This window comes from Osmerus mordax, chromosome 4 (assembly GCF_038355195.1).
Source record: "Osmerus mordax isolate fOsmMor3 chromosome 4, fOsmMor3.pri, whole genome shotgun sequence".
Lineage (NCBI taxonomy): Eukaryota > Metazoa > Chordata > Actinopteri > Osmeriformes > Osmeridae > Osmerus > Osmerus mordax.
This window is the reverse complement of record NC_090053.1, coordinates 7,119,223-7,144,691: the sequence shown is the minus strand read 5'-3', so window position 1 is coordinate 7,144,691 and position 25,469 is coordinate 7,119,223. Positions and strand designations below refer to the sequence as shown.

The 25,469-nt window shown below is 50.0% G+C and overlaps 1 protein-coding gene across 1 annotated transcript in view; it reads left to right on the top strand.

Annotated features, from left to right (window-relative positions):
- The window catches only part of brsk2a (BR serine/threonine kinase 2a), a 113,045-nt gene that overhangs the window by 80,243 nt on the left and 7,333 nt on the right, over positions 1-25,469 (top strand). The window contains 14 exon segments of the mRNA XM_067234002.1: positions 3,015-3,131; positions 6,914-6,947; positions 7,152-7,220; positions 8,386-8,532; positions 12,185-12,216; positions 12,755-12,919; positions 14,191-14,288; positions 15,760-15,910; positions 16,174-16,239; positions 21,205-21,265; positions 23,009-23,110; positions 23,112-23,217; positions 23,369-23,417; positions 25,185-25,308. Coding sequence (XP_067090103.1) covers positions 3,015-3,131; positions 6,914-6,947; positions 7,152-7,220; positions 8,386-8,532; positions 12,185-12,216; positions 12,755-12,919; positions 14,191-14,288; positions 15,760-15,910; positions 16,174-16,239; positions 21,205-21,265; positions 23,009-23,110; positions 23,112-23,217; positions 23,369-23,417; positions 25,185-25,308 — 1,321 coding nt within the window.

Here is a 25,469-nt window from a genome sequence, read left to right as displayed (position 1 = left end):
GTCAGCCTAGCGAAGAAACCCTGAACTGCCAGAAACATCAGCCTGCAGTAACCTTCCTCTGGATCCCCCTCCACTGCTCTTAACACACAATTAACCCCGTTTACTAATGAAGGGTGGCTAGCATTAGCCCTGCATAGCACACAGAGGGAGCATCGTCTCTCTGGAGAACGCAAGGGGATATCTGAGAGGTTTAGCGCACCCGTTCCCCTCTAATTGGGTCAATACGAGTTTGAAAAAGTTCTCCTGTGAAAGGAGAGGCTGGGAAGAGGGGTAATAGTAGGGAAGGCTAAATGCAATGTTTCAACCTGAAATGAAGTTAAAAGCCCACTCAGCACATGAGTGTGTGTTTCAGGAAAATAGCTACAGTGAGTATGTGCAAACACAGACACACACTCACACCCACACACAAACACACACCAACATATAAGTGATCCACTCTAAATATATATTTTTTTGAAAAGGCCCATTTCCCATTAGTGGAACTTTGACGTGTCTCATTTCACTTCATTCACCTCACTCAAATAAATTGGCTCCGCATACCATGATCCTACTTCCATCCTCCTGGGTTTATGCTCGCCCCGGCTATCAAGCACTGGATCTTACCATCGGCGAGACACCTCGTCCTCATGCAGCACAACGCAGTGAAGGAGATATTAGTGCTGTGAAATGCTCATCAACATAAACATATCATAGGGGTTCCAGTAGCCTGGGGCCCCAGGAGGCATCTCCTGCTGCTCAGCCAGAGAAAATGACATGGATCAGCTTCTGGAGCCTGGTCTCGCAACTCTGATGACGCCAGGCAATTAAGCCTTTTCCTGTTTGACTGCAGTAGTCGTGTACGACAAGCCGACTGAGAGAGAACCTCACTGGGAAGCTATCCAGGTACAGCAGTGGTCTGTGTGAGTCAATCCATCAGTCGATCGTGTTTGAATATAAACGACGTATTAAAAAGGGAAAACGGTGTCAACCAAAGTACTGTGCAATTAAATCAATCTAAGAGCCCAAACACAATGACACGCTGTTAAAGTGAGGCATGACACACTTGACAAGACAACTTCTGGTAATGAATCACAGTGAACCTGTGATTGGCGCTTATTAGGCACAAACACCGAGTCCTCTTCTCTCTGTGTCCGGAATGCCACAGACACATAGAGAACAACTCTTTGGGAAATGGTTTGAAGGGGTTAGGGTGAGAGCTCCTAAAGTCATGCTTTCACTCCATACACTTCCACTTCCCACTTCGGGCAGCAGATCCATTTCCTGCTTCTAGAACAGGAAGCAGGAAGGAACCCTGCCGGACCCTTTGACTGTATCGGTGTATGCGGATGCTCCCGAGGAGGCTAGAGTTACATTCACAGTGGCTGTTGCAGCCGGATTAGCATCCCCTGGTTGGTATAGTAGAGGAGTGTGAGACAGAGATATCCTCACCCAGGCCCTGCTGTCACCCACAGAGGAGAACAACACGCTATGTCTGCCCCTGGTACACAGAGATACAGGACTGGAATGAGGCATCATGGATTCCCAGGTCCTGACAGCTAATAAAGCTAGCAGAGCCCCCATCATGTAGCTGGGGGGTGAACATGTTCCTGGTCTGGGCTACTGCCAGGTCTTTGGAAGAGAAAGCTGGCTGTGTGTGTGTGTGTGTGTGTGTGTGTTTGTCTGGGCGGTGAGAGCAGGGCCAGGGTTTGAATGCAGGGTTTGCTGTGTAGAGGTATTCAGCTTGAGAGAGTGATTTAGATGTTGTTTGCACAGGCGAGGCTGCTGTTTTTGGACTTGTCAGGGTCGTTCCGCTAATTTGTTTGTCTGATGAGGGTGGAGGTGAAGGACTGTTTCGAGATGGCGGATATCTCCAACAGTCACTGTCAACGTCAAGGGCTGTTAAGCATTTGTACAACTTGTTTCGATCTGCCCGGGTTTTTGTCACCTCCACTTCAGCACCACCTGGTTTCATGTATTTAATGTGTTTGTTCACATAACTGAATAATGCATTTGGTTTGAAATGAGAGTCATTGTATATGACGACTAAAAATCGGTATAGTACTTGTAGATATATACTACAGTGACTATCGCTAGCTGACTGTCATTCCTTCTCAGGATAACAGGAAGGGCCAGAGATAGGCCAGACGACTTAGAGTCCCCTCGGGAAAGGAAGTGACTGCTAGATGATGTCATCTAAGGTTAAATGTTGGTTTTGATGAGCTTCTTTCTGACGGCAGAGTCACCCCCCCCCCCTCCCTCCTCCACCACCATTAGTCCAGGCGGGAGATCAAAGGAGGTCTGTGACATCAGGACAAGCTGTCCTATGGCTCCATCTCTCAGATCATTAGTTACATGACTGTTAGAGAGAAGGGCAGCGAGTGAGAGGGGGAAACAGACAGACATATAGATAGATACACAGACAGACACATAGATAGATACACAGATGCATAGATGGACACGTGGATAGATTGATTGATTGACCGACAGAGCGACTGATAGACAGCTAGTCTTGGCATGGTGAGTCTTACGCAAAGCAGTCTGGGAGCCAGAGCAGAACGCATGTTGGAGAACGAACGTGGCCGCCCGCCTTTCGAAGAGTGACTCATCGCGAGAGCCATTTAAACTGCGACGGCGGCGTCTAACACTGGGCCCCTCTCCGCTGCAGGCCTGCTGACTGCACCTCCGACTTGGCTGTCTCCTCTCCGCCTGCTGATGGCTAATGGCAGCTAATGAGCCTGTCTAACTAGAGTGCCGGCCCACACACTGGCCTCTGCGATCGGGGGAGGAGGGGCGGTAGAGGGCAGGGGCGTAGCGGGGGGCTGTCGACTCTCAGACACAGGGAAACGCAGAAGAGGGGAGAGGATGGGGGATGAGAGAGTGGTTAAACGGACTGGACCCCCTGGTGGACCCAGAGTGTTGATAACGCTGTCACGTTCTTGCTGTGATAAGGGGGGGGTTAAGGGTGTGTGTGTGGGTGTGTGTGTGCGCATTTTGTCTGAAAGGTGAGTTAACCCTTTGTGGATGTTGTGTTCCAGCCACAGGGACCTGAAACCTGAGAACCTGTTGTTAGATGAGAAGAACAACATCAGGATAGCAGACTTCGGCATGGCCTCTCTACAGGTGGGAGACAGTCTGCTGGAGACCAGCTGTGGGTGAGTAGATTAACACGCACACACACACACCTCCCAATACACCTGATGTAGAGCTACTGGTGCAACCCAGGTACAAGAAAACACAAACACACACCATGCAGTACACTGTTCTGAGTCCCTTTAATGATCCCAGCCTTCAGCAGATCTACAAAGTTTACCACCCCGGCTGATGCGGAATGGATTCAGAGACAGCGTGAAGCTTTCGAGCCCTTTTTTTTCGGCATGTTCCGACACAGATTGCTGCGTGTGTGTATTTCTATAAATAATGCAACGCGTCTTGGGGTCTGCGGCTGTTTTAGCCAGCTGTTCCTGGTTGACCTGGATGTCTAGGCCGAGCCCTGCTCTCGTGTGACACGTGCGTGCCCGCAGAGAGGGGACAGAGAGGTCCTCTGACGGACACAGACCTGAATCTGTCCACATTCTGTGGCTCGGACCTAAAAACAGCCATTTCAAACAGACCGACACACCCACGCACATACACACACACACACACAGGCATACAAAAACACAGTAGGAGCATTACTGGAGTGAACTCAAATTCCCTTTGTGCTCAACTAGGATTTTTTGCATTCCTACACACGTGCATACACACACGTGCACGCACACACACGCACACACATGTGCACCCGCACACACACACAAACACACACGTGCACACACACACGCACACAAAGGCAGACATACAGCCTGTTATATTTCGATCTGTTCTGATAGACCTTCCTTGATGGCTCAGTCTCAGAGATGTCATGTTCCAGGTGCTTGGCACCTGCTTCCTCCTTTGTGGGTACACGTCCTAAAATACGTGGCCCAGGTGGGAAGGGGCTGCTGTGGTGTGGTTTCCTTACACAAACACGCACACACACACACACACACAGTGGGTGTGTATGTGCCTATTTTTCAAGAAAGTCAGCTAGCGTGCAGCACAGCATACAGTGTCATTGTTGATCGCTCCTCCACCCCTTACCCTCCCACCTCTAAGTGCAGATATGAGAGTTTAATTAAACCCATGTATCTGGCCTCTCAGCTAGCAGTGGCTGACACAAATGTATTCAGTCTGCCATGGGGAGAGGAGTCAGGGGTGGGTGGGGGCTGAGGGGGGAGAGGAGGGAGGCACGGGGGAAGACTCCCTTCAGCACCAGGGGGGCTGTGGAGACTCACGTACACACTCGCACACATAGCTTCACCCCCTCGCTCACACATGCTCACACCTCTCACACACGCACACACATGCACAAAGTATCTCTCAATCGGTCTCATTGTGGGCAAGCCCGACAGTGTAGTCATCTCAGGCTCACCGTGATTGATTAAAGGTAAATCACTATGCAAATGGTAGCTTCCAGTATCCGTGTTAGGTTATTAGAGACACTGAGATCTCCGCTGTTTAACACTGATGTGGGTCTGACTGTGGTTTCCCCCTATTAGGCACAGTGACTTGCATAAATGGCTGCCTGCCCAAATGTGTGATGCATTGGTAATCCGAGGGTATCTATGCTGTCTACGATGGCTAGCCCACATTTACTCACTTTCACATACAGCGCCACTGTTGAGAAACCCTCCCGCTATCTCACTTATAGTCAATTTTACAGTCTGCACACTTTATGCTAACAGTATAAAAGTCATTTTTTCTGCAGATTAAGAGCCCTTTATCTGCTATGGCTACATTCAGGAATGTGTTACGCTTCGCCCCTCACCGCACTGTGGTCCTCGAGCCTCAGACAGGGCTTGATAGATAAAGCAGCATGCAGCTTGTTCTGCTGAGGATTCCCCATGGTGTTGTCCAGCTGCATTTAAACCCCAGGACTTCCCCTGTGTCCCAAACCACTGTATGCTTACGGCCAGTTTACCTCCAGCTGTGGCTGGGATGCTGTTTGTGAGAGGTGAGGGTGAGGACTTGGGTGAGGGTGAGGGTGCGGGTGAGAGTAAGATCGAGAATGCAGTTTAGGATGAGGGACTTGAAGCAGGTTAATGTAGTGACTCTCCCCCACCCCCACCCCCCCTACCCCCCACCACCCAACACAGCTGTCCTTGTTCCCGTGCTCATGTTTGGTCGGACGGGAAAGGTGTCAGCGACACCCTCTCACTTGCCAGCCTCTCTCTCTTCACCAGAAGCTTGTTCGCTGTGCACGGCTGTGGGAAGAACCCTCTGGCTGTCCACCCTGCCTCTCAGAGACGGGTCCTCTCAACACCTCCTCTCCACACTTTTCACCCTTGTCTTCCCGCGGTCAAGTTCTCTTTAAAGTGAACCGCAGAACAAAAGACTGCAGCAGGCGATGAAGACAAAACCCTCTATTCAGAGCTGTCTGGTCAAGTGGGCGTGAAGGCCTTCTTCTGTTCGTGCCCACCAGGCAGCAAGGGACCCGTGAGGCCTGTGGAGAGGGAGACAGAACTGGGAAGCATATGGTTATGCAGCACAACTGCCCTGTTCGAACACTCCCAGATAAAGACCCAGCTCTGAAACAAAAGGCCAGCTATTTGTTCCTTCCTCATTATGCTGACACTCCCCAGGTTGTTTTGCCTGTTGCCTGGTCCGACATAACGAGTCTATATCTTCCCCTCGCTCCCGTCATAGGCTGTGTGTTTTGGCGTGCGGGCGGCTTAACTAACGTCTATCTCCCGCGGGTTCTCTCGCTCATTTGCATAATGCAGCATGACACCTGCAATCAGGAAGGCCGTATTTGCATAGACGGCCGTTTGAACTTCCTCCTACGGTATGCCGGCGGCGGGGTTCGTTATCGCGGCACGCTCTCTGACAGCGCCTCAGGAAGTCGGGAGCTGTCAGGCCTCGACGTTCGCGAGTCCACAAGACAACAAGCCTCTCTAATGGGGCCGTTGTTTAAAGGCCTGTGATTGGCTCTCATTATAGTCCAGTATTCCCCCTATTAGAAGATCCTGAATAGGAACTGAAGTGTGGGGAAAAGAGGGAGGAGGGGAGGGACTGAGGAAGAAGAGGAAGGGGGAAGAGATGGAGGAGGAGGAGGAGGAGGAGGAGAGAGATGAAGGAGGAGGAGGAGGAGAGAGATGAAGGAGGAGGAGGAGAAGAGCCGTGCATCATGACTCTCTGAAAACACACCACTGCAATGTGTTTCTGTATTCCTCTCAGCTACTGCAGCGCTGACCTGAGCAAATAGGTGACAACTCTGCTGTCAAAACGAATTTTTACTCTGATATTGAATTAGTGCACCTCTAGGTCAGATGTAGGGAAGGGTGAATTATCAGAGTATTGGAATGAGGCCGATGGTTTCATGGACTGTATTTATAGAGAACAGCCTGTCCCCCACAGTCTGTGATGGAGAAAAAGAGAGAGAGAGAGATAGAGAACGAGAAAGAGAGAGAGAGAGACTAGGAGCTGCAGGCTGGCTCCATCAATCTTCATATGATATTGATGTGTCAATCTGGCCATTGGCTTTGCTGTCAGTCGCTCCAGGTGCTATAGAGATTAGTGTGTCTGGCCAACAGGCGCTGGGAGAGGATGCCCTTGAGTGAACATGCTAGAGGGTGTCTGTCTGCCCCTCAGGACAACTTCATCTGCGAGCAGAGACTTCCAGCTGGCTACCCTAAACACACACCTGACTACCCTACACATACATCACACACCTGACTACCCTATGCACAGAACATACAATACACTGATAATCCTGGGTTGAGCTAATCTATCTTCCCTCCCTCCCTCCCCCTCTCTCCCTTCCTCCCTCCAACCCCTCCCCACCTCCCTCCTTTGTCCCTATCCCCCTATCCCTCTCCCTCCATCGTCCCCCCTCCCCCATCCCTCTCTCTGTCCTCAGATCTCCACACTACGCGTGTCCAGAGGTCATCAGGGTGAGTGTGCTCTCCCCTCTCCTCTTTATTACCTTCATCCACCTTTTATTGATGTCTAATCTCTATTTATTTTTCTCTTTATTTCTCTTCCTCTCCCCTCTCTCTCTCTCTCTCTCTCTCTCTCTCTCTCTCTCTCTCTCTCTCTCTCTCTCTCTCTCTCTCTCTCTCTCTCTCTCTCTCTCTCTCTCTCTCTCTTTCTTTCAGGGGGAGAAGTATGATGGGAGGAGAGCAGACGTGTGGAGCTGCGGGGTCATTCTCTTCGCCCTGTTGGTGGTGAGTGTCAGCTGACCGCACTGGCTACACCGAAGGTGCGCTAGTTGTCTAGCATCCTTGCCGTCCAGAGCCCAGATAAGCAGAGCCACCTCCTGCTATGGACAATGTTGACCAGTGACATCCTCTCAATATGCCTCCTACCTGACTGGCTGTCTCAGTGGCCTGGTACCATCCTCTGATCTGCCTCATTTACACAGCACAGCTGCAAGAAGCCATCCCAAACGACACCAAACATACAGAACACTGACAGCCTGTCATTTGGCCATAAAATGTGTGTGTGTGTGTGTGTGTTTGTTTGTGTGCTGGTGGGTGCGTGCGAGCACCTGTGCATTTACAAATACGGGATCCAAGGACAATAGAGACATAGTTACACTGAGGACAAGTTTCTTCTTGTCCATATGCTCCAGCCTGTGAGCAGCAGTTGCCCCCCCCCCTCCCTGCGTGGCAGAGACACAGAGCACCATGAGACAGACAACTAGACACACTGCTCCTCCCCTGCAGTTAGGCTTCTCCCCCCTCTCTCTCTCTCTCTCTCTCTCTCTCTCTCTCTCTCTCTCTCCCTCTCTCTCTCTCTCTCTCTCTCCCTCTCTCTGTCTATAACTCTCTGTCACTCTTCCTCTCCCTCTCCCTTTCTCTCTCCGCCGGTCTCTGTTTGGCATGTTATATTTCTACCGTCTACTCGTCGAAGCTGTCATCTATCAAACAGCCACATCTGCAGGCTGTCAGCCTATCTGATAAATGACTCTGGTTGGGTTTACTAAAGTGGGGAGGAGGGAGAAAGAGAGAGAGAGAGAGAGAGAGCTGGGTAATTATTAAAACCCTCCTCATTTTGTTTTTTATTATTTAATTGTCAGGTTTGGAGGCAAATCTGTGTAATTGGAGTGTTGTGGAGATGTGCTGCATCATGTCAGACAGAGCTCTCTGAGGGTGTTGGGTTGTTTTGGCCCTCTTGTCCTCGGGTTATTCTTTGTTTTTTTGTTTATTAATGCGTCTGAATTCTGAAGCACAAGCAATTTCCTAACATATGTCAAAACTCGGTCTCTTCTCTACGCCTCTCTCTTTTCTGTATCTTTCTTTTGCTCTCTTTCTCTCTGGCTCTGTTTTCTCTTTCCCCTTTTCTCTTGCTCTCTCGCTCTCTCTGTCTCTCTGCCCCCCTCCCATCTAGGGAGCTCTGCCGTTTGACGATGACAACCTGAGGAACCTTCTGGAGAAGGTGAAGCTGGGAGTGTTCCACATGCCCCACTTCATCCCTCCAGACTGCCAGAACCTGCTGAGGGGCATGATCGAGGTGGACGCCACCAAGCGTCTGACGGTCAGTAACCAGAGCTCCATGACCTCATCAGCCAAAAGGCAGTTGGCACATCATGTACCATTTAGTAGAGTTGGTCTGATCCTTCTTCTCCTCTCAGTCACTCTCCTCACCTACCTTCTCCCACATCTCATCCTGCTCCTTTTCTCCGTGTTCTGTTGGCCTGAGAGGGCTAAGTCTGAAGAAGGCAGAGGGCGTTTCTGAGTTAGCCTCCTCGGCTCTAGCTTAGTTTACACATCACAGGATGTGTAATAACTGCCTCTCTCTCTCTTCCTCCCTCTCCCTATTCCTCCCTCTCCCTATTCCTCCCTCTCTTTCTACTGGAGAAACGGATCACCTTGGCAAGGTGACTGAAGAAGAGAAAGAGTGACATAGAATCGGAGAACATTTTAAGAGAGATACAAACTGATGTAGGGAGTGAGGGAAAGACACAGAGGGAGAGGGAGAGGGGATACGAGACAGGAGTCAAATGTAAATAATGAAAGCGGTCAGAGTTGTACACAGAGGAATGATGGTGCCCTTTGTTCTTGCCCTGTATTTCTTATTCACTCTTTTTTCATCCAGATACTCACACACATACACACACACACACACACACTCGAACGCACACATACAAACTCAACATTTCCCTTACACACCAGGTGATTTCTTTGGGACAGTGGACAGTGTTGTGTGTGTGTACGCTAGGAATGCTGCCCTTGAGTGCATGCTAATATCCCATTCCCTCATGGCTGAACTATCCATCACTATGTCAGGGAGGACTCGTTCACAGGAGCCCTAAGAGAACAGAAAACGTGTGTGTGTGTGGAGTGGGGGTGGTGTGAGTGTTACACTGTAGATAAAGTTAGAGCCGGTAGTGAATGACGGCAGTGGAGGATAAGTGAGAGGCTGAGGGCTGATGCGAGAGAGAATGAGAGAAAGATGGAGGAAGAGAAAGAGAGACAAAGACATAGAGAGAGGGTAAGGAGGGTCATTATGGTGATAAACATTACTGGAAGCTGTTCCACAGCTGCAGGCCTTGTCCTGTGTGAATCCTCTGCTCGCTTTCCTCCGTCTCCGCTTGTGGTGGAGGAGGAAAGGTTGTTCTAAGTGCCTACATTTCCCAGCATGCATAAGCAGCACGGTTGCAAAGTCCTGAGAAAACCCGTCCCTGTCCTTATGTTAAGGTTACTATTCTCTCTCTTCCTCTTTCTCTGTCTTTCTCTTACACCTCCCCGTCACACACACACACACACTTACACGCACCCAAACACATTTTCTTTCTCTCTCCCTCCCCTGTCTGTCTGGTTTGAGGGGACAGAGTTAGCAGAATGTCAAAAGCCCCTGGAAGGCATGTTCCTGGAGTTTAGCTTTGGCTCCTGCAATAGCTAATCAGCTGCCTGCCTGGGGTTACAATGACATCACCGGGGTTCAGCTCGCTGTGACATCACGGGGTTCAGCCCAGGTCAATGCTGTTGTTTCTCCCTGCTCACTGGCTGGAATGTTGTTGAGTCACACTAGCTACGACTTCAACCGAGTTGAGATGTCCGCACACGACCACAAGCAGACACGCACACAACCACACACACACAACCACACGCACACACACAACCCCACACACACCATCATAAAAAGGAGGTGATTTCATCTATACAGGCTTAAGGGCTTTAGTCCAGAAAGGCATTTCTTCATTTTCTGTGAGCAGCTAGAGGCTGAAGCTAATGCAATCGGCCTCTGTCCTCTAGTTACTCTGTCTGAGGCCGTGTAGACTCTGAGGAAGCCAGAGTCCTCCCCTCATCGTGGCCTGATGTAAAGGGCCTGTCAGTCCTGGGGCTGGGACAATGTCTCTCCTGTCTGTCTGCATGTCTCTTAGCTTTGTCTTGAATGAGTTTCTCTCTATTTCTCTCTAGATGTGTCTGTATTGTGAGATCTTGTCTCTCACAAGCCCCCACGAGCTAAGCTTTTGTCTTGACACAATCCCAAAGACGACAGGACAAAGAGAACACATTCAGGATTCAACCCTCACACACACACACGCACGCACACACATTATCCCACCTGCATGGTTGAAGGATGTTAGTGCTCGACAGATTTCTTTTGAAAAAGAGCACTCCTGTCAACAACACAGTGGGTCCTCTCTGCTCTCTCCCCCCAAGGGGCTCCCACTGCTCTGATGGACAGCCATATGTTTCACACACACACACACACACACACACACTCACTCACTCACATATGCACAGAAGCACACACACACACACACATACACAAAACACACACACGGAAACATGCACATAGCAGATACAAACAAACACACAGATACAAAATACATACACAAAATACACACTCGCACAAACAGTATACATGCACATTGCCGATACAAACACACACACATATTCAATACACATACAAACCCAGCAGGTCTGTACTCAGGAAGAGCAGGTGGTAGTGATGATATCTGATCAGTCAGATCTTTTCTGGGGGGTGGGGGGGAGGGGGGGTTAGGTGTTTCCACACCTACACATCCACACTCTCTCGCACACACACACACACACACACACATGCAGGGACTTTGTCGATATCCTAGACAGCGATCACATCCACTTGCGTGACAGCTGATGTGACCATACACACACCATCCTCCCTCACCACCAGACAGACCCAGGTTCATAGAGCAGTTGAAGAGACCCACTGAGGGCCAAGAAACAGCCCTACTGTTAATCTCTTTGTGCGTACAGCCCTCACTCAACATTACACTCCGAAGTAATTGCTTTCCTGTCATCGGAGAGCTCACTGGGGATGTGTTTGGTGTGAGGGGGCTGAATAACTGGATGCCCTATTGAACCCTGGCCCCTATGAAGTCCTCAGGGCTCGATTGAGCCCTGCGTCCAGCAGAGAGGCTCGAGATCCACCATTTCACAGTGACATCGATACAGCCCTCCAGCTCACACATCACATTGTCGACTCGTTCTGCCGGACAGCTGCTTCTCTCATCCTCTTCTTATTGTTCTCCTTCCATCCCCCACAAGCTGCCCCTGTCGGACTCAGTAACTGCTTCATTGCCAAAGCTGGCAAAGATGTGTTCTCTCTCTGCCCACAGGGCACTGGGTAGATGCCAACGCATCGGAAGGCTAGCCAGGGCAGGGAGAGGACAGGAGAGAGGAGAGAGAGGGCTTGGCGGGGGTTAGATCATGTGTGTGTTTGAGATGACGGTCGTGTGGATTAGGCTGGAGCCTTTTCTCTCTCTCTCTCTCTCTCTCTCTCTCTCTCTCTCTCTCTCTCTCTCTCTCTCTCTCTCTCTCTCTCTCTCTTTTCTCTCGCCCTTTTCCCCATTTCTCTCTCTGCCTCTTTGTGTAGCTCTTAACCACAGGAATGGCAGCATCTTCTCCCGTCTCGTGTGTTTTCATTGATTCAGCTCCACCAATCCGCAGTGCTTAGCGAGGTGTTAGAGGCCTGTTAGAATCATGTCCACGGACGATTCAATAGGTTCTTTTCATTTAAAACCGTCCCCCCCACACACACACCCTCTCCCAGCCGCCCTGCCTGCCCCCCCCCCCCACTCATTTATTGATGTATATTTTCTGTTGTTTAAGATCAACTGATTTGCATAGTTGCAGGTGAAAGTCTGTCTGTGTTTCTGCCTGTCCTAACTGTACTCTGTTTTTTTCTTTTTTTACAGTTAGATCAGATTCAGAAGCATACGTGGTACATGTAAGTACTCTTCTATCCACCCCCCCCTCGTCTCCTTCTTCTTTCTTCCTCTTTTGTTTTTGCCCATTCCTCCACAACTGGTGCGCGGTGTTTTGAGTGGATGTTTATTGATTGTAGATGAGCTGTATACAGGATGTGGCTGGATGCCTGGCTTAGTTGGCTGGCGGGCTGGCTGGCAGGCTAGCTGTCTGGCATGGCTGTCTGGCTGTCTGGTTGTTATGAATGGCACAGCGTCGCCATGTCAACAGCAAGGTTAGAGATCCGCAGTCCGGAGGGAGAATTGTCTCTTCACATTCCCCTCTCCTCCTCCTCTCCTCCTCCTCTCATGGAGACGGAGGAGAAAGTAAACGGAGGAGACATCCTAAAGCGGTTACGTGTGTGACAGTGTGCGTGTGCGTTCCTGTGCGTTCCTGTGCGTGTGTGTGTCACAGTCCTTTGGGATCAGGAATGCGCCTCAGTATAACCCTATACCTCAACTCTTCTGTGTGTGTATACGTATGTGTGGGTGTGTGTGTGTGTGTGTGCGCTCTTCCTCCAGAGGAGGGAAGAACGAGCCGGAGCCGGAGCAGCCCGTACCCAGGAAGGTGACCATCCGCAGCCTGCCGTCCGCCGACGACATTGACCCCGACGTCCTGGACAGCATGCACTCCCTGGGCTGCTTCAGGGACAAGAACAAACTGATGAAGGACCTGCTCAACGACGAGTAGGTGGAGGAGGAGTGGAGCTGGGGAGGAGACGGAGGGAGGGAGGGAGAGGGGGGGGGGAGGGAGAGAGGGCAACCAGATCGGGAGGAAAAGGAAGGAGAGAAAGACAAAGGGGAGGAGATCATGTGCGGAGAAGGAATGTGGACGGTCGGGGAAGAGGTGTGGTTCAGGAGAGAGGCTGAGTGGAGAGGACAAAAGAGGACGGGGTCAGAGTGAGATAGGAGATCAAAACGAATGGGAGAGTGACATGCTTTAAGAATAAGGAAGAATGGTAAAGAAGAGGATAGGGTGGGGGAGGGAGGGAGGGAGGGAGGGAGGGAGGGAGGGAGGGAGGGAGGGAGGGAGGGAGGGAGGGAGGGAGGGAGGGAGGGAGGGAGGGAGGACTCTGAGCGCCAGAGGCCTTGAGTTGTTCCCCGCCGCTTATGAAATCCTTTGAACCTGTCGCTTTGGATGTCAGGACCCATAGATCACTTTGCTGTTATCACACACCGCTTAAGCTGGTTGCTACTGGTTATATCCCCCCCCCCCCCCCACACACACACACACACCAGCACCACCCTACTGCTCCTGCAATCCACCTCAAACCACGCAACACGCTCTCTGCTGAGATTGCTTCTCTACCGCGGGTGTGTGTATGTGTGTGTCGGTGTGCCCACTATCATTATGATCCAACTAGAATCACTGTTATCTAACTAGTAGCACCAGTACCTTTGCTCCCCTGCTTCCTTCTCTTTCTCTCCTCTGCTCCCCTCTTCCCTCCTCGCCTTTCCTCTGCTCTGCTCTCCCTTGCTGTTATTGTATCTCCTTGTGTCAGTCTGATTTAATTTTCTTACCACAGTTAGGAGATTGGACTATAAACTTTGATTTTAGATCTTCTGTCTATGTGAGAAAACGTAATTGAGAAACTCATAATGTGACAATATTTTCTCACAACTTTATAGTTGACGTAATGGATAACAGACTTCTATTGATCATCTTAATGGGGCAAGGCTCAATGCTGGCTTAATGACTTCAAACAGAAGCCATCAACTCTGAAACTAAACTCACTTTTTAGCAAGGATTGTGCATTTTTTAGTTTTGCTATCAAAACTTACATGCTTAATCTCCTATCAGTCATTTTATTAATGTGTTATTTTGCAGTCGGGCGGGACTTTGTGGGTGGGTGCGTGTATGTGTGCTGGAGTGTGTGTTTGCGTGTGTGTGATTCTGTGAGCAAGAAATCAAAGTGAGTGCCTGCATGTGAACATGGGTTTTTATCTGTCTCCCACAGTGACAACCAGGAGAAGATGATTTACTTCCTGTTGCTGGACAGGAAGGAGAGGTACCCAAGTCACGAGGACCAGAACCTGCCTCCTCGCAACGAGATCGGTAAGACAGGGAATACGAAACAGGACCACCGTAAACACACAAAAGTGTCTCATGAGATGCTTGAAAATGCTTTTCTCAAAAAGCAAATCCGTTTCCAGAGTACAGAGTCTGACACCCCTATTTTGACGATCTGAAACGCAAGTACCAAACCGCAAAGCGCAAGTAACTTTGTGGGCGGGACTCCGGCTCGGTTGCTATTTTGCCGGCGGGATAAATGACTTTGCGCCTGGCGCAAATCTAAAATGAGTAGGTCCGAAGTAGCTACATTACTAATGGGTGTGGTTTGGGCGTAACGTGCAATAAACAATCAGAGCGTCATCTCACATTCCCTTTAAGAGCAGCGCTTGTTCCATGGCGGATTGCTATTATAACGGCGGATTTGCCAGGCGCACGCCAGGAGCGGTTCACAGCCGAGGAGACCGACGTTCTAGTCAGGGCCGTAACAGATAGACAAGTGACATTGTATGGGAAAGGCAGAGCAGTTTTCTCATTGCACTAAATTGCCCGCTCATGCTGCTCATTCAATTTCTTATTCTTATTTTTATATAGCCTACCCTATATATATTTTTTTTAATTGTTTGGTTCTTGGAATTAGTTTAACTATTGTACTTTTTTACTTAATTTAAGACCCGTATATGTTTATTGTTTGCACCTTCCTGCCACAGTAAATTCTGTGTTTGTGTAACATAGGCTAAATGGCGAATAAACCGAATTCTGATTCTGATGGAGATGGGAGAAGAAACCCACCCAAATTAGCTTCGGTTAAACAGGCGTGGGAGAAAATTGGCACAATTGATACAAATCATGTTCACATACATAGAGATTTCTCATGAAAATCTTTTTATAATCATTGAAGAAATGTAACACGCCATAAATCAAAACATTGTAACGTAGCTTCGCAGAAAGAATACCATGGCCTCGCCAGCAGTGTGCAGTGAGGTAATCAGAGGTCTCTCTGAACAGACAGCAGGTTTTTGAACAGAGACAGAACTCTCTCACAGCGCATGACTCAACCTCCTGAGGGGGGGGGAGTCAACTAGGTGACATTCTCATCTTGTTTAGATATGGTTCAGATGAGGAGACATTCATGGAGAAACCTCATTCAGGGTAAATGAGGTGTTATCAGCATATTCTCACTAACAACATATTCTCACATTCTGGGCCCGTCCAATACTGTCAGTGCCTTATAATCATATTACGTTTGACATTTTGTTCATTCGTTTTCATTATCCAAAGCAACATGCGATGGTATTTCAACAGTATTTCAGTGGGCAATCTAAAGAGCCTGGATCATGTCTAAATGTCAATACCAAGGGGACAATAGATATGTTAATGATCCGACCAACACACACACCTGGACACACATCATCAAGCTTGCCCTTGACATGCACTCCTCACCCACCTCCCTGCTTATGACACTCCAGCCAAAACAATCAGTTTCAATTGCCCCCACCACCTTCCATCCCCCCAGACCCCCCCAGGAAGCGTGTGGACTCCCCCATGCTGAACCGCCATGGCAAGAGGAGACCAGAGAGGAAGTCCATGGAGGTCCTCAGCGTGACAGACGGAGGTTCTCCCGTCCCAGCACGTCGGGCCATCGACATGACGCAACACGGACAGAGGTACGGGACACCCACCTGTCTGGACGGGGAGTGTGTGATGGGGGGGGGTCTTCATCTTGCTCCTCCAGCCTGATCTGAGGACTGCACCTCGAAAGCTTGGAGTCATTGTAGGCTAGCAGGGCTGGCTGACAGCTGTTGGCTCGGATCTCTTTGTTGACACACGCTCACAGATACGCACGCACGCACCCACGAGCACGCCCACTCTCTCTCACACACACATACTGACTGACACTCTATTGCCTTTGTCTTCTGTCTCGATGTAGTAAGACTGTGTTCAGTAAAAGCTTGGATATCACTGACGCCAATTCCAAAAGCAACAAGGATGAAAGGTATACATTCCCCCTCCCCACCACACCTACTCTACCCTGGTAAAACAACACTCTCCCCATTCCTCCCCTTCACCCCCATATCCTCCACCTCACCCCCCTCACCCCTGCACAGATGATGGGGGGAGGGTAGAGATGCAGTGGTACTTTCCTCAGAAGGAGATGAATTTAAAACGGTTACAGCAACACCAGCAAATCTGACAGATCCAATTCTAACAGAGCCACTTTAAAAGGTCGTCCACCTCGCCGTGTGACCACCAGCACCGTACTGGTTACAAATGTTTGTGACAGCAATTGAATTAGATGTGAGCAAAATGAATTAGACCAAAGTTAAATTCGACATTTCCTTTAATCGAACACGCTCGATGGAATCAATTTCAGTGTAATGTTCTGCTGTATCTCCCGGCTCCTATCTCCTCTTCCACTCAGTCAAGTCAGCCAGTCAGTCAGTCCCATTTCCTCTTATGCAGAATACTCCGATATCTCAGTAAAGTGACACAGCCGTCATCATCACCAGTCACCGCAGCCCCATCACACATCTCAGGCTCTCAGCTTATTCCACAAACCAATATCCTGATAACATGCTCCCTGTCAAAGGGTGTGACGCCTCTGTACTGTCTGAGGAGATTGCATGGGAGGGGGGGGGGGGGCAGCGAGTCAGAGACGACCCAGTCCTCTTTAATCACTACTGGTGATTGACACCAGCTGGGGAATTGCTTGATGGTTGATCGGTTTCAAGGCAATCTAGAACCATGTATTGTTCTTCAATATCTACCCGACTGATTTTTTGGGATCAATAATTTGATGAATCAATAACGGAGATTGACCCCCTAAGAAAGACCATCCCAGCTGTACTCTCTCTGTCTGTTGACAGGCTTCATCTTAGGGGGAAATCCTGTTTGCCAAATTCATCTCATCCCTCACTCCTCTCATCCGTTCCCCTCCTGTTCAGGGCTTGTGCCCACGGCGCAGCTCAGTTTCACGCTCAGGGTTCATTTCCCTGTTTTCCATTTCCTCCTCTGCTCCTACCCTCCCTCCCTCTCTCTCTCTCCTTCTCCTCCTCCAGAGACAGAACGAAAAGAACCCCTGCATCTCCCCCCTCCATCCTGTATGGTCTGTTCACTTAGTTTGTTTCTTCCACCCCCAGCACCACCCCCCGCCCCTTCAGTCCCTCCCCTCCTTACTCCCTCCCTGGGTGTCCTGTATGTGAATGCCTTTGGTCCCCGCGCCCCCCCCCCCCCTCTGTTAGTTTGGGATTGCTTTGCTGGTGGAGGAAACACAGCCATTTAACTCTGCAGGTTCTCTGTCACCTGATGGACAGGTGAGGGTGGAGGTGTGTGTGTGGGGGTTGGGGTTTCTTGATTTACCTCCACCAAGAGGACCACTCACACCCCACATCCCCCACACCTCCACCCAAAGGACCAGTACCACCATATATGTTGATGTTGATAAAACAGTTTAAAACGTTTCCTCTTTCATCCTACCCTTGTGTGGCTGTATGCCTCAAAGGTTTTCTGTAATGGAGAGGTGTGTGTGTGTGCACATGCATGTGTGTTTGTGTGTGTTTGTGTGTGTGTGTTTGTGTGTACGTGTGTGTGTGTGTGTGCGTGCGTGTGTGTGTGTTCCATTAGGTATGTTTGTGGGCACGTCCACACGTACTATACTGATGTCCAAATATTTGATTGAATTTGTGTGAATGTAACCTTATCTCTCTCAAACAGCAAAGTTTTGTCGACAGCTTAGAGACTTTTGAAAACTTTAGATCAGAGTGTGTCAGGAATCCTCCTGGCTTTGAAACATCTATTACGACAGGCCTGATCTCTCCTCGCTCTGAAAGAGGGGGGGGAAGAGGGGGGGAAGAGGGGAGGGGGGGAGGGGGGGGGGGGGGAGCACAGGAGTAAACTTGATCTAAGACGTGACAACAGACATGTCTCTACCTCAGACACTGTCCACCCGACATGCAGGAGGCGTGACGCCTCACTGCAGACCTCGGTCACACTGCTGCACCAGCCCTTCCCATTTCTGGTTTACCCTCGTCTGTACCTCAGAACTATGTACACTAGTTCATACAGGACGGTAGCTATACAGTCATTAGTACAATACAGTAGTTAGCATAGTACTACGGTGGTTAGTACAGTAGTGACTACATTAATGAGTACAGTAGTATGTACTTTACAGTAATCATTAGACTAGTGAATACAGTCTGTACACTACGCACACGAGTTCTCTTACTTTATTAACCCTCGTGCTGCCTTCGGGTCACATGACCCAAAGGTTCATAACGAACCATCGTTGTGTTTACCCAATTTTACCCAATACAAAAACAAATTAAAATAATTTTCTTTTAACCTTTGCAATGTGGGGGGTCTGAGACAGCCTAGCTGTTAAAAGAAAATGCTTCACTTTGTCTTTGTATGCGGTAAATCTGTCGCAATACGACGGTGGGTCACAATGACTGATGGGTCAGAATGACCCGAAGATAACACAAGGGTTAATATGAGTAATTAGTTGTATCCAAACCACATCGTTATGGAGATCTAAGTAACTGTCAGTGTAGTGTTGTCATGTGTTATCACAGGCTCTTGGTTGTTGCTACCTTGCTAACATAACGAATGTCTGACATTAGAATGTTTCAAAATGCTGTCGAGTCTCAAACCTTAGATTGAAAATATAGCCGAGAGGTACTGGTGGAACACGGGAAGCTAATGGCACATAAATAAATTAGATATCAATATTTACACAAGGAATCACTGTTATTTTGACTCGAGTGTGTCTTCTTGTGATCTTAAATCGTGCTTTAATAGCTGCATACTTATTGAGTATGTTTAGATAAGTGCAAATTAAACAAATCCCACTCATTTCCACAGTGTTTGTGGATGTTGAGTGGTAAGAGATTGGAGGGGAGGGATATTAACATTCTCTGTATGTGTCTTGGCCGCCTTGCTGAGAGATAAACTATTTTCCTGTTTACGACAGTTTTGATATGAAGAAAGATTTGCTCTGAGCGCTGTGATATGCATTACAGATGGCGCTGGAACTCTTTCACATAGGGCACACACACACTGGCACACTGACACACGTGCACACACTGGGCATGAGAGCTAGAGAGCACAGACATTGTGTTGATTTCTAACACATTCATTTTAAGAGTGCTCCAAACAATGGGTTGATGAGAAACATTTGGGAACAAAAATAGACTACTGAGACAGAAATGATCTCTCTCACAGACACACGCACACACTCACACACAACTAGATATTCTAGAAACAACACATTTGGCTGCATATCTGACCTCTTTTCTGCCTCCAGATCCTAGTGCTACCAGGCATTCTGTCTGCTTCTGAGTTGAACTGATTCCATGTCCTCTTTCCAGAAACCCCTCGTGCTCATATCATCTCCCACAGTGCACCACTGCACCCCACGGGTGCACTTGATGGACCGCAGAAACAAAGATTGGTCACACACACACACTTAAACACCTTCAGGGAGGTGAGGATTCTTATTTAAAAAGTTTAGGGTCAGCAATAGACTGCTGAGACAGATATATAATCTCTCTCTTTCTTTCTCACACACTCGTGCGCTCGCGCACACACACACAAACTGAAGGTCAGGCTCTTTATTTTCTCTCAGTGTATTTCCTAACAGGGACTCCTTGTTTCCATTTGGAGAATGATAGATGATGGCTCGGCCGCATCCCTCCCCTCTCTATAAATACAACACTCATCTACAAGAATTCATCTCGAAACTCTCAACAGATGTACTGATGGCCCGCTCCAGATAGACACAACCGGGGACATGACCCTCCTCGTGTCGCTTCTGATCCGACCACATCAGTTCTGGTTCGGTGTGATTCTGGCCGCAGAGAGCAGGCTCTGTTTACCTCCAGATCAGGGCTCCATGTGATGTGTGCCTGGAGAAAGCATCTCTGGGGAGCTCAAGGTGGAACATTCCCGCCCCTGGAAACAGGAGATAGCACCTGTCAGCTGTTCTGTTTTTAAAGACACCCTAGCAACAAAGTATCATCTCCACGCACACACACACACACACACACACACAGGTACTGTAGATGCATGGCATGGGTTTATTTCTTTTTTGCTGACATCTGTTAGGGTACTCTCTGTTCTGTTCTATTTCAGTCTGCGTGACCACTTCAGCCCATCCGTGTGTGTGTGTGGGAGTCTATCTCCAGTACCTATCATACAGAACAGGTCTGAATACTTAAAAATAACGACTAGTAGAATCGAGAGACAGAGAGACAGACAGAGACACAGAGAGATAGAAAGAGAGAGAGCGAGAGAGAGAGAGACAGACACACAGAGAGAGAAATAGAGAGAGAGAGAGTCTGACAGAGAGACAGATAGTCAGACAAAGAGAAAGAGAAACAGTCAGACAGAGAGACTGTCATACGGAGAGACAGTCAGTGTAGTGGATGCGAGTTGTTGTCACGTGTGATGCAGACAGATTGACGGATTGTCCTGTGACTGGCCATTGTGGTCCTGTTCTTCTCACCTCTCTGAGGTTATTGACAGCATCTGCTGGGAAATACTTGCATGTAAAACGTCGACAACACATCAAACCGATTAGGAATGTTTAATTTTAACCCCAGGACACCCAGAGATGGAAATGAATCAACATGTTGATGCATTAGCGTCATAAAGACAAAAACTAAACCTTCGAAGCGTGTGAGGGAAGCTCTCAGAAATCCTCCCATTCACATCCAAATGTTCCTTCTGAGTCTGCGACTGTGTGTATGTGTGTGTGTGTGTATGTGCGCGCAGTATCACGGTGGTATGGGGGATTGGTAGTAACCCTTGTGCTTGTGTTTGCTGTTATCTGCTCTAGTGCTTTGACATCGGGCTTAACCTCAGCCTCATCTCTGACCTCTAACCTCTCCTACTGTATCCATGGGTGTGCCCATTGTAACGTACACTAACTGTGTGTGTGCGTGTGTGTGTGTGTCTACTCCAGGTCACGGTCCATCAGTGGAGCCTCCTCTGGTCTCTCCACCAGTCCTCTCAGCAGTCCACGGGTAAGTACCCCCCCCCCCTTCCCCCACACACCCTCACACATGCAGTCTTTTTCTCAAACACAAAAACACTCACGCGTAGGAGGAGAGCTGGGAATTGCTGTCTGGGAATTGCTCTCTCAGTCCCGTCTTCCTCCTCTCTGTGTTCTGAGGCCTGAGCTTTGTGGAAATCCAGCTCAGGGAATGCTGGTTAAAATCCCCTTCCTGCTGATTAGACCAGGGAGGGTTGTGGCACAACTTTCCAGCTGACTGGTCTGGAGTGGCTGAACGATTATAGAGGCCGGCAGATTAGCCAGAGAGCCGTAGCTCCTCTGTGCATCTCAGTCACAGCCTCATTCAGCCTCACAAGGCCTCTCACAAAACTTCACAGCTTCTCACATGACCTTACAGCCTCTCGCAGCCTCATCCGGCCTCACCGCTTCTCACACAGCCTCACATGCCCCCCCCCCACCTGCCCTTGATTGCGTGCTGTGGAGGAAAGGGGTTTGATGTGACAATACTCTCAAAAGCTGCTTCCAGCTCTGTGGCCAACATGCACACCATTCCTGAGTAGGAGGATTGTCTCTATCCCGGCCAGGCCATTGTTACCTACCGATCCGTCTGAATACACAGGATGTCTCTTCTCCTTGGTCTCAGCTCTGCCATCACTCACTCACTCACAAGGCTAGCCTGTTTTCTCACTCACCTGTCTGCCTGTCTGATCTATCTGCGTGTGTGTCTGTGCATGCGTACTCGCGCGTGCATGCGTAAGCGTTTCTGACTGACATATTCCCTGTCCACGGACCATCGTGGACTCCCTCTGAGGCGAAGTCCTTCTATTCTCATTTTCTCCTCAGTTCTGAATGCTCTCCTGAATCTCAATCTGCTCTTTTGTCGATCTCTCTTCAATTTTGTTCTTGTTGCATTTTGACTGGCTGATTGATTTGGCCCAGTGGGCTAACTGCACGTTGTTGTTTTTTTTTGTCTTTTTTCTTTTCTCCATTTCCTTTGTGTGTGTGTGTGTGTGTGCATGCTCGCGGGTGTGTTACATCTTACCTGCTGCTCTGTGCCTTGGCTGTTTGTCTGGCCGTATCTTTGCTATGTTGCCCCCGCCCCCCCCCCCCCCCCCCCCCCCCCGTGTGTGCGTGTCTTTGTCTGTGTATGCGTTTCCATTTCCCCTCTAACTATCATTGGTGCTGGTTGTGCTTGTTGCTTGCCCCCCCCACCACCACCACCACCCTCCTCTCTCTGTCATTCCATCCCCAGCCTGTCAGAAAGTTCTGTGTGCCCCCCCAGTCCCCAGATCTGTCCCTGTCCCCCAACAACAGCCCCTGCCCATCCCCCGAGCACAAAGCTACCCGGACAGGCGCCTGCACACCCAACTCCCTCGCCCCCCACAGCGAATCCTTCCTCTTCCCACACCAGAGAACCCAGACTCTCCCCGCCAAGCCCAAACTGGCCCCGAAACCCCTCCATGCCACCCGTTCCAACCCCCTCCCCGACTCCAACCAGGACCTCTCCTCCGCCCCCGCATTGAAGCTCTCCACCCCCTGTCAGCCTCCCTCTTCTGTCTCTGCCTCCCCCTGCACCTCCCTTCTCGCTGGAAGCCCCCAGGCTCCCCACCGGCCCTCCCTGGGCGCCTGTCCCCAGCTCTCTGTGCCCTTCACCCCCATGGTGCCCCTCTCGCCCATCCGCCTGCACCACTTCCACCCGGTGACGCCCTCTCCAAGCGCTGACCACACCCCCAAATCTATTCCCATAATACAGGTCACTCCCCACCCCTCCCCTCGGGGCAGCCCCCTCCCCACCCCCAAGGGAACGCCGGTGCACACGCCCAAGGACAGCCCGTCAGGCACGCCCAGCCCCACGCCCCCCTCCCAGCCCGTCCTTTGGGGGCATGCCCTGGAGGACACGCCTCAACTCCATCAAGAACAGTTTCCTGGGCTCGCCACGCTTCCACCGCAGGAAACTCCAAGGTACGCAGGGGGGGTTCCCATCACGGCTGGGCTGTAATGGCTATCAATCGCATTTCGAGACCCGTGCACTGTATTCAACTGTCTAGGGTGTTGTTGATGGCCTGTTGACCTGTCTCTCACCTTTGACCTCTCTCACCCTTGCTGTCTCTAGTCCCAACACAGGAGGAGATGTCCAGCCTAACACCGGAGTCTTCCCCGGAGTGAGTTCCCCCCCCTCCTTCCACCATCACCCCCTCTGCACCTCTCCTCCTCAATCACTGAAATGATCACACACAGTTTAGACAGATTTGTTTGCGTCCAGTTTAAAGACAGGTTTACATTCAACACCGCTCAAATTGCAGTCCAGATTGAAGGCAGGGGGAGGGAGAGGGAGGGAGGGTACAGGGGTACTGTAGGAGGGACACTCTGGTTGGGGGGGGAGGGGGGCCGAGCGGGTGGGTGCTGGTGTGGAGCCGGGTAGTTCCGATGATCTCATTCTGTTCTTGGGGTCCAAGAAGGGCTTGGCTGGCCTAGATTAGCTTGCATGACTGGATCACTACCTTCTGGCTGGGGGCAGGGGTGTGAGGGGGGAGTCAGTCTGTACACTACAGATGGGACTGGAGAGGTTAACACAGCTTGGGCAGTAACACCCCCACCCCCTGCCTTCCACACACACATGGAATACATACAGTGCATACAGTTTGCTAACACACACATACACACACACAAATGCATGTAGCAGGTGAACTGAACATGCTCCAGTGAACATTGTATGGAAGATAACACTCTGTGTGTGATATACACTGAGAGAGGTGACTTGGCTACTGTCAGACTTGTGCAGATTAGTAACCAGACAGAATCCACCAGGACGTGTTAGAGGCTGCAGGTACACAAGTATACTTGGGGTAGACATGGATGTTCAGCTGGCAGTATTATTTTCATCTCATCTCTCTCTCTCTCTCTCTCTCTCTCTCTCTCTCTCTCTCTCTCTCTCTCTCTCTCTCTCTCTCTCTCTCTCTCTCTCTCTCTCTCTCTCTCTCTCCCGCTCTCTCCCTCTCTCCATTATACTAACAAGTTTCTCTCTCAGTCTCTCTATTTCTTTCTCTCGCACTCTCTGTCTCTCACACACACACACAGAGCTTCTGCTCTCAGCGCAATTGTCAAAAAAACTTTCCACCTACGCAGAAACGGCTCATTCCCAGAGGACATCTTCCTTTTTGGGGGCGCCCGGGAAAGAGAAATAATGAAAAAAGCAGATGCATCATCATCATCCTATAAAATCGGCATTACATCTCTCCATCTATCCATCCATATCGCCTCCATTGCAGAACAGTTCCTCTGTCTATCCATCCCTTCACACCCCATCCCTCTATGGCAGCAGGGATATCACCCTCCCATCTATCCATCTCTCCTTCCCGCCATCCCGCCAACCTCTATAGCTGCCAAGTTATCATTTCTCCACACCTCAAGTATCCCTTCATGTCTCTATCCTCCATCACTCTATCCTCCATCTCTCTATCCTCCATCTCTCTATCCTCCATCTCTCTATCCTCCATGTCTATCCTCCATCTCTCTATCCTCCATGTCTCTATCCTCCATCTCTCTATCCTCCATCTCTCTATCCTCCATGTCTCTATCCCTCCACGTCGCTCTCCAGCAGCAGGGGGAGCATCCATCTGCTAAGCCTCCTCTCCTCACACCCTCACCCATAAATCAGACCTCTCACCCAGCAGGGAGCCGTAGATGGAGGAGGGGAGGGCAGGGGTGAGGGGAAAGAGGGGTGGGAGAGAGGGGGAGGGAAGAGGTGGACCGAGAGAAGAGGGGAGGGGGTAACCAAGTAAAGAGTAGCAAAGTTTTAGTGTGCAGTTTGGAATTTATGGGCCTACGCTAAACATTATATTGCTTTAATATCGTCCCAGATTTATGCAGACATCACATTCAAAGTAGCGTTGCTAAGTACTGACGGAAGCCTTCTCCCCCGCCGACAGACTTGCCAAGAAGTCGTGGTTTGGTAACTTCATCAGCCTGGAGAAAGAGGAGCAGATCTTCATCGTGATCCGAGACAAGCCTCTGAGCTCCATCAAGGCCGACATCGTCCACGCCTTCCTCTCGGTAACGACCCCCCCCCCCGTGTGACTCCTCCCCCTCCCTCCGCCCACCTCCTCCCATCTGCTCTCACCATTCTCTCTCTTCCTCCCTCCTTTACCTGCCCCCTCCATCCCCTCTGTCGTCTTGTTCGGGAGCCGTTGCAGTGCTGGCACCTGCTGTCAGAA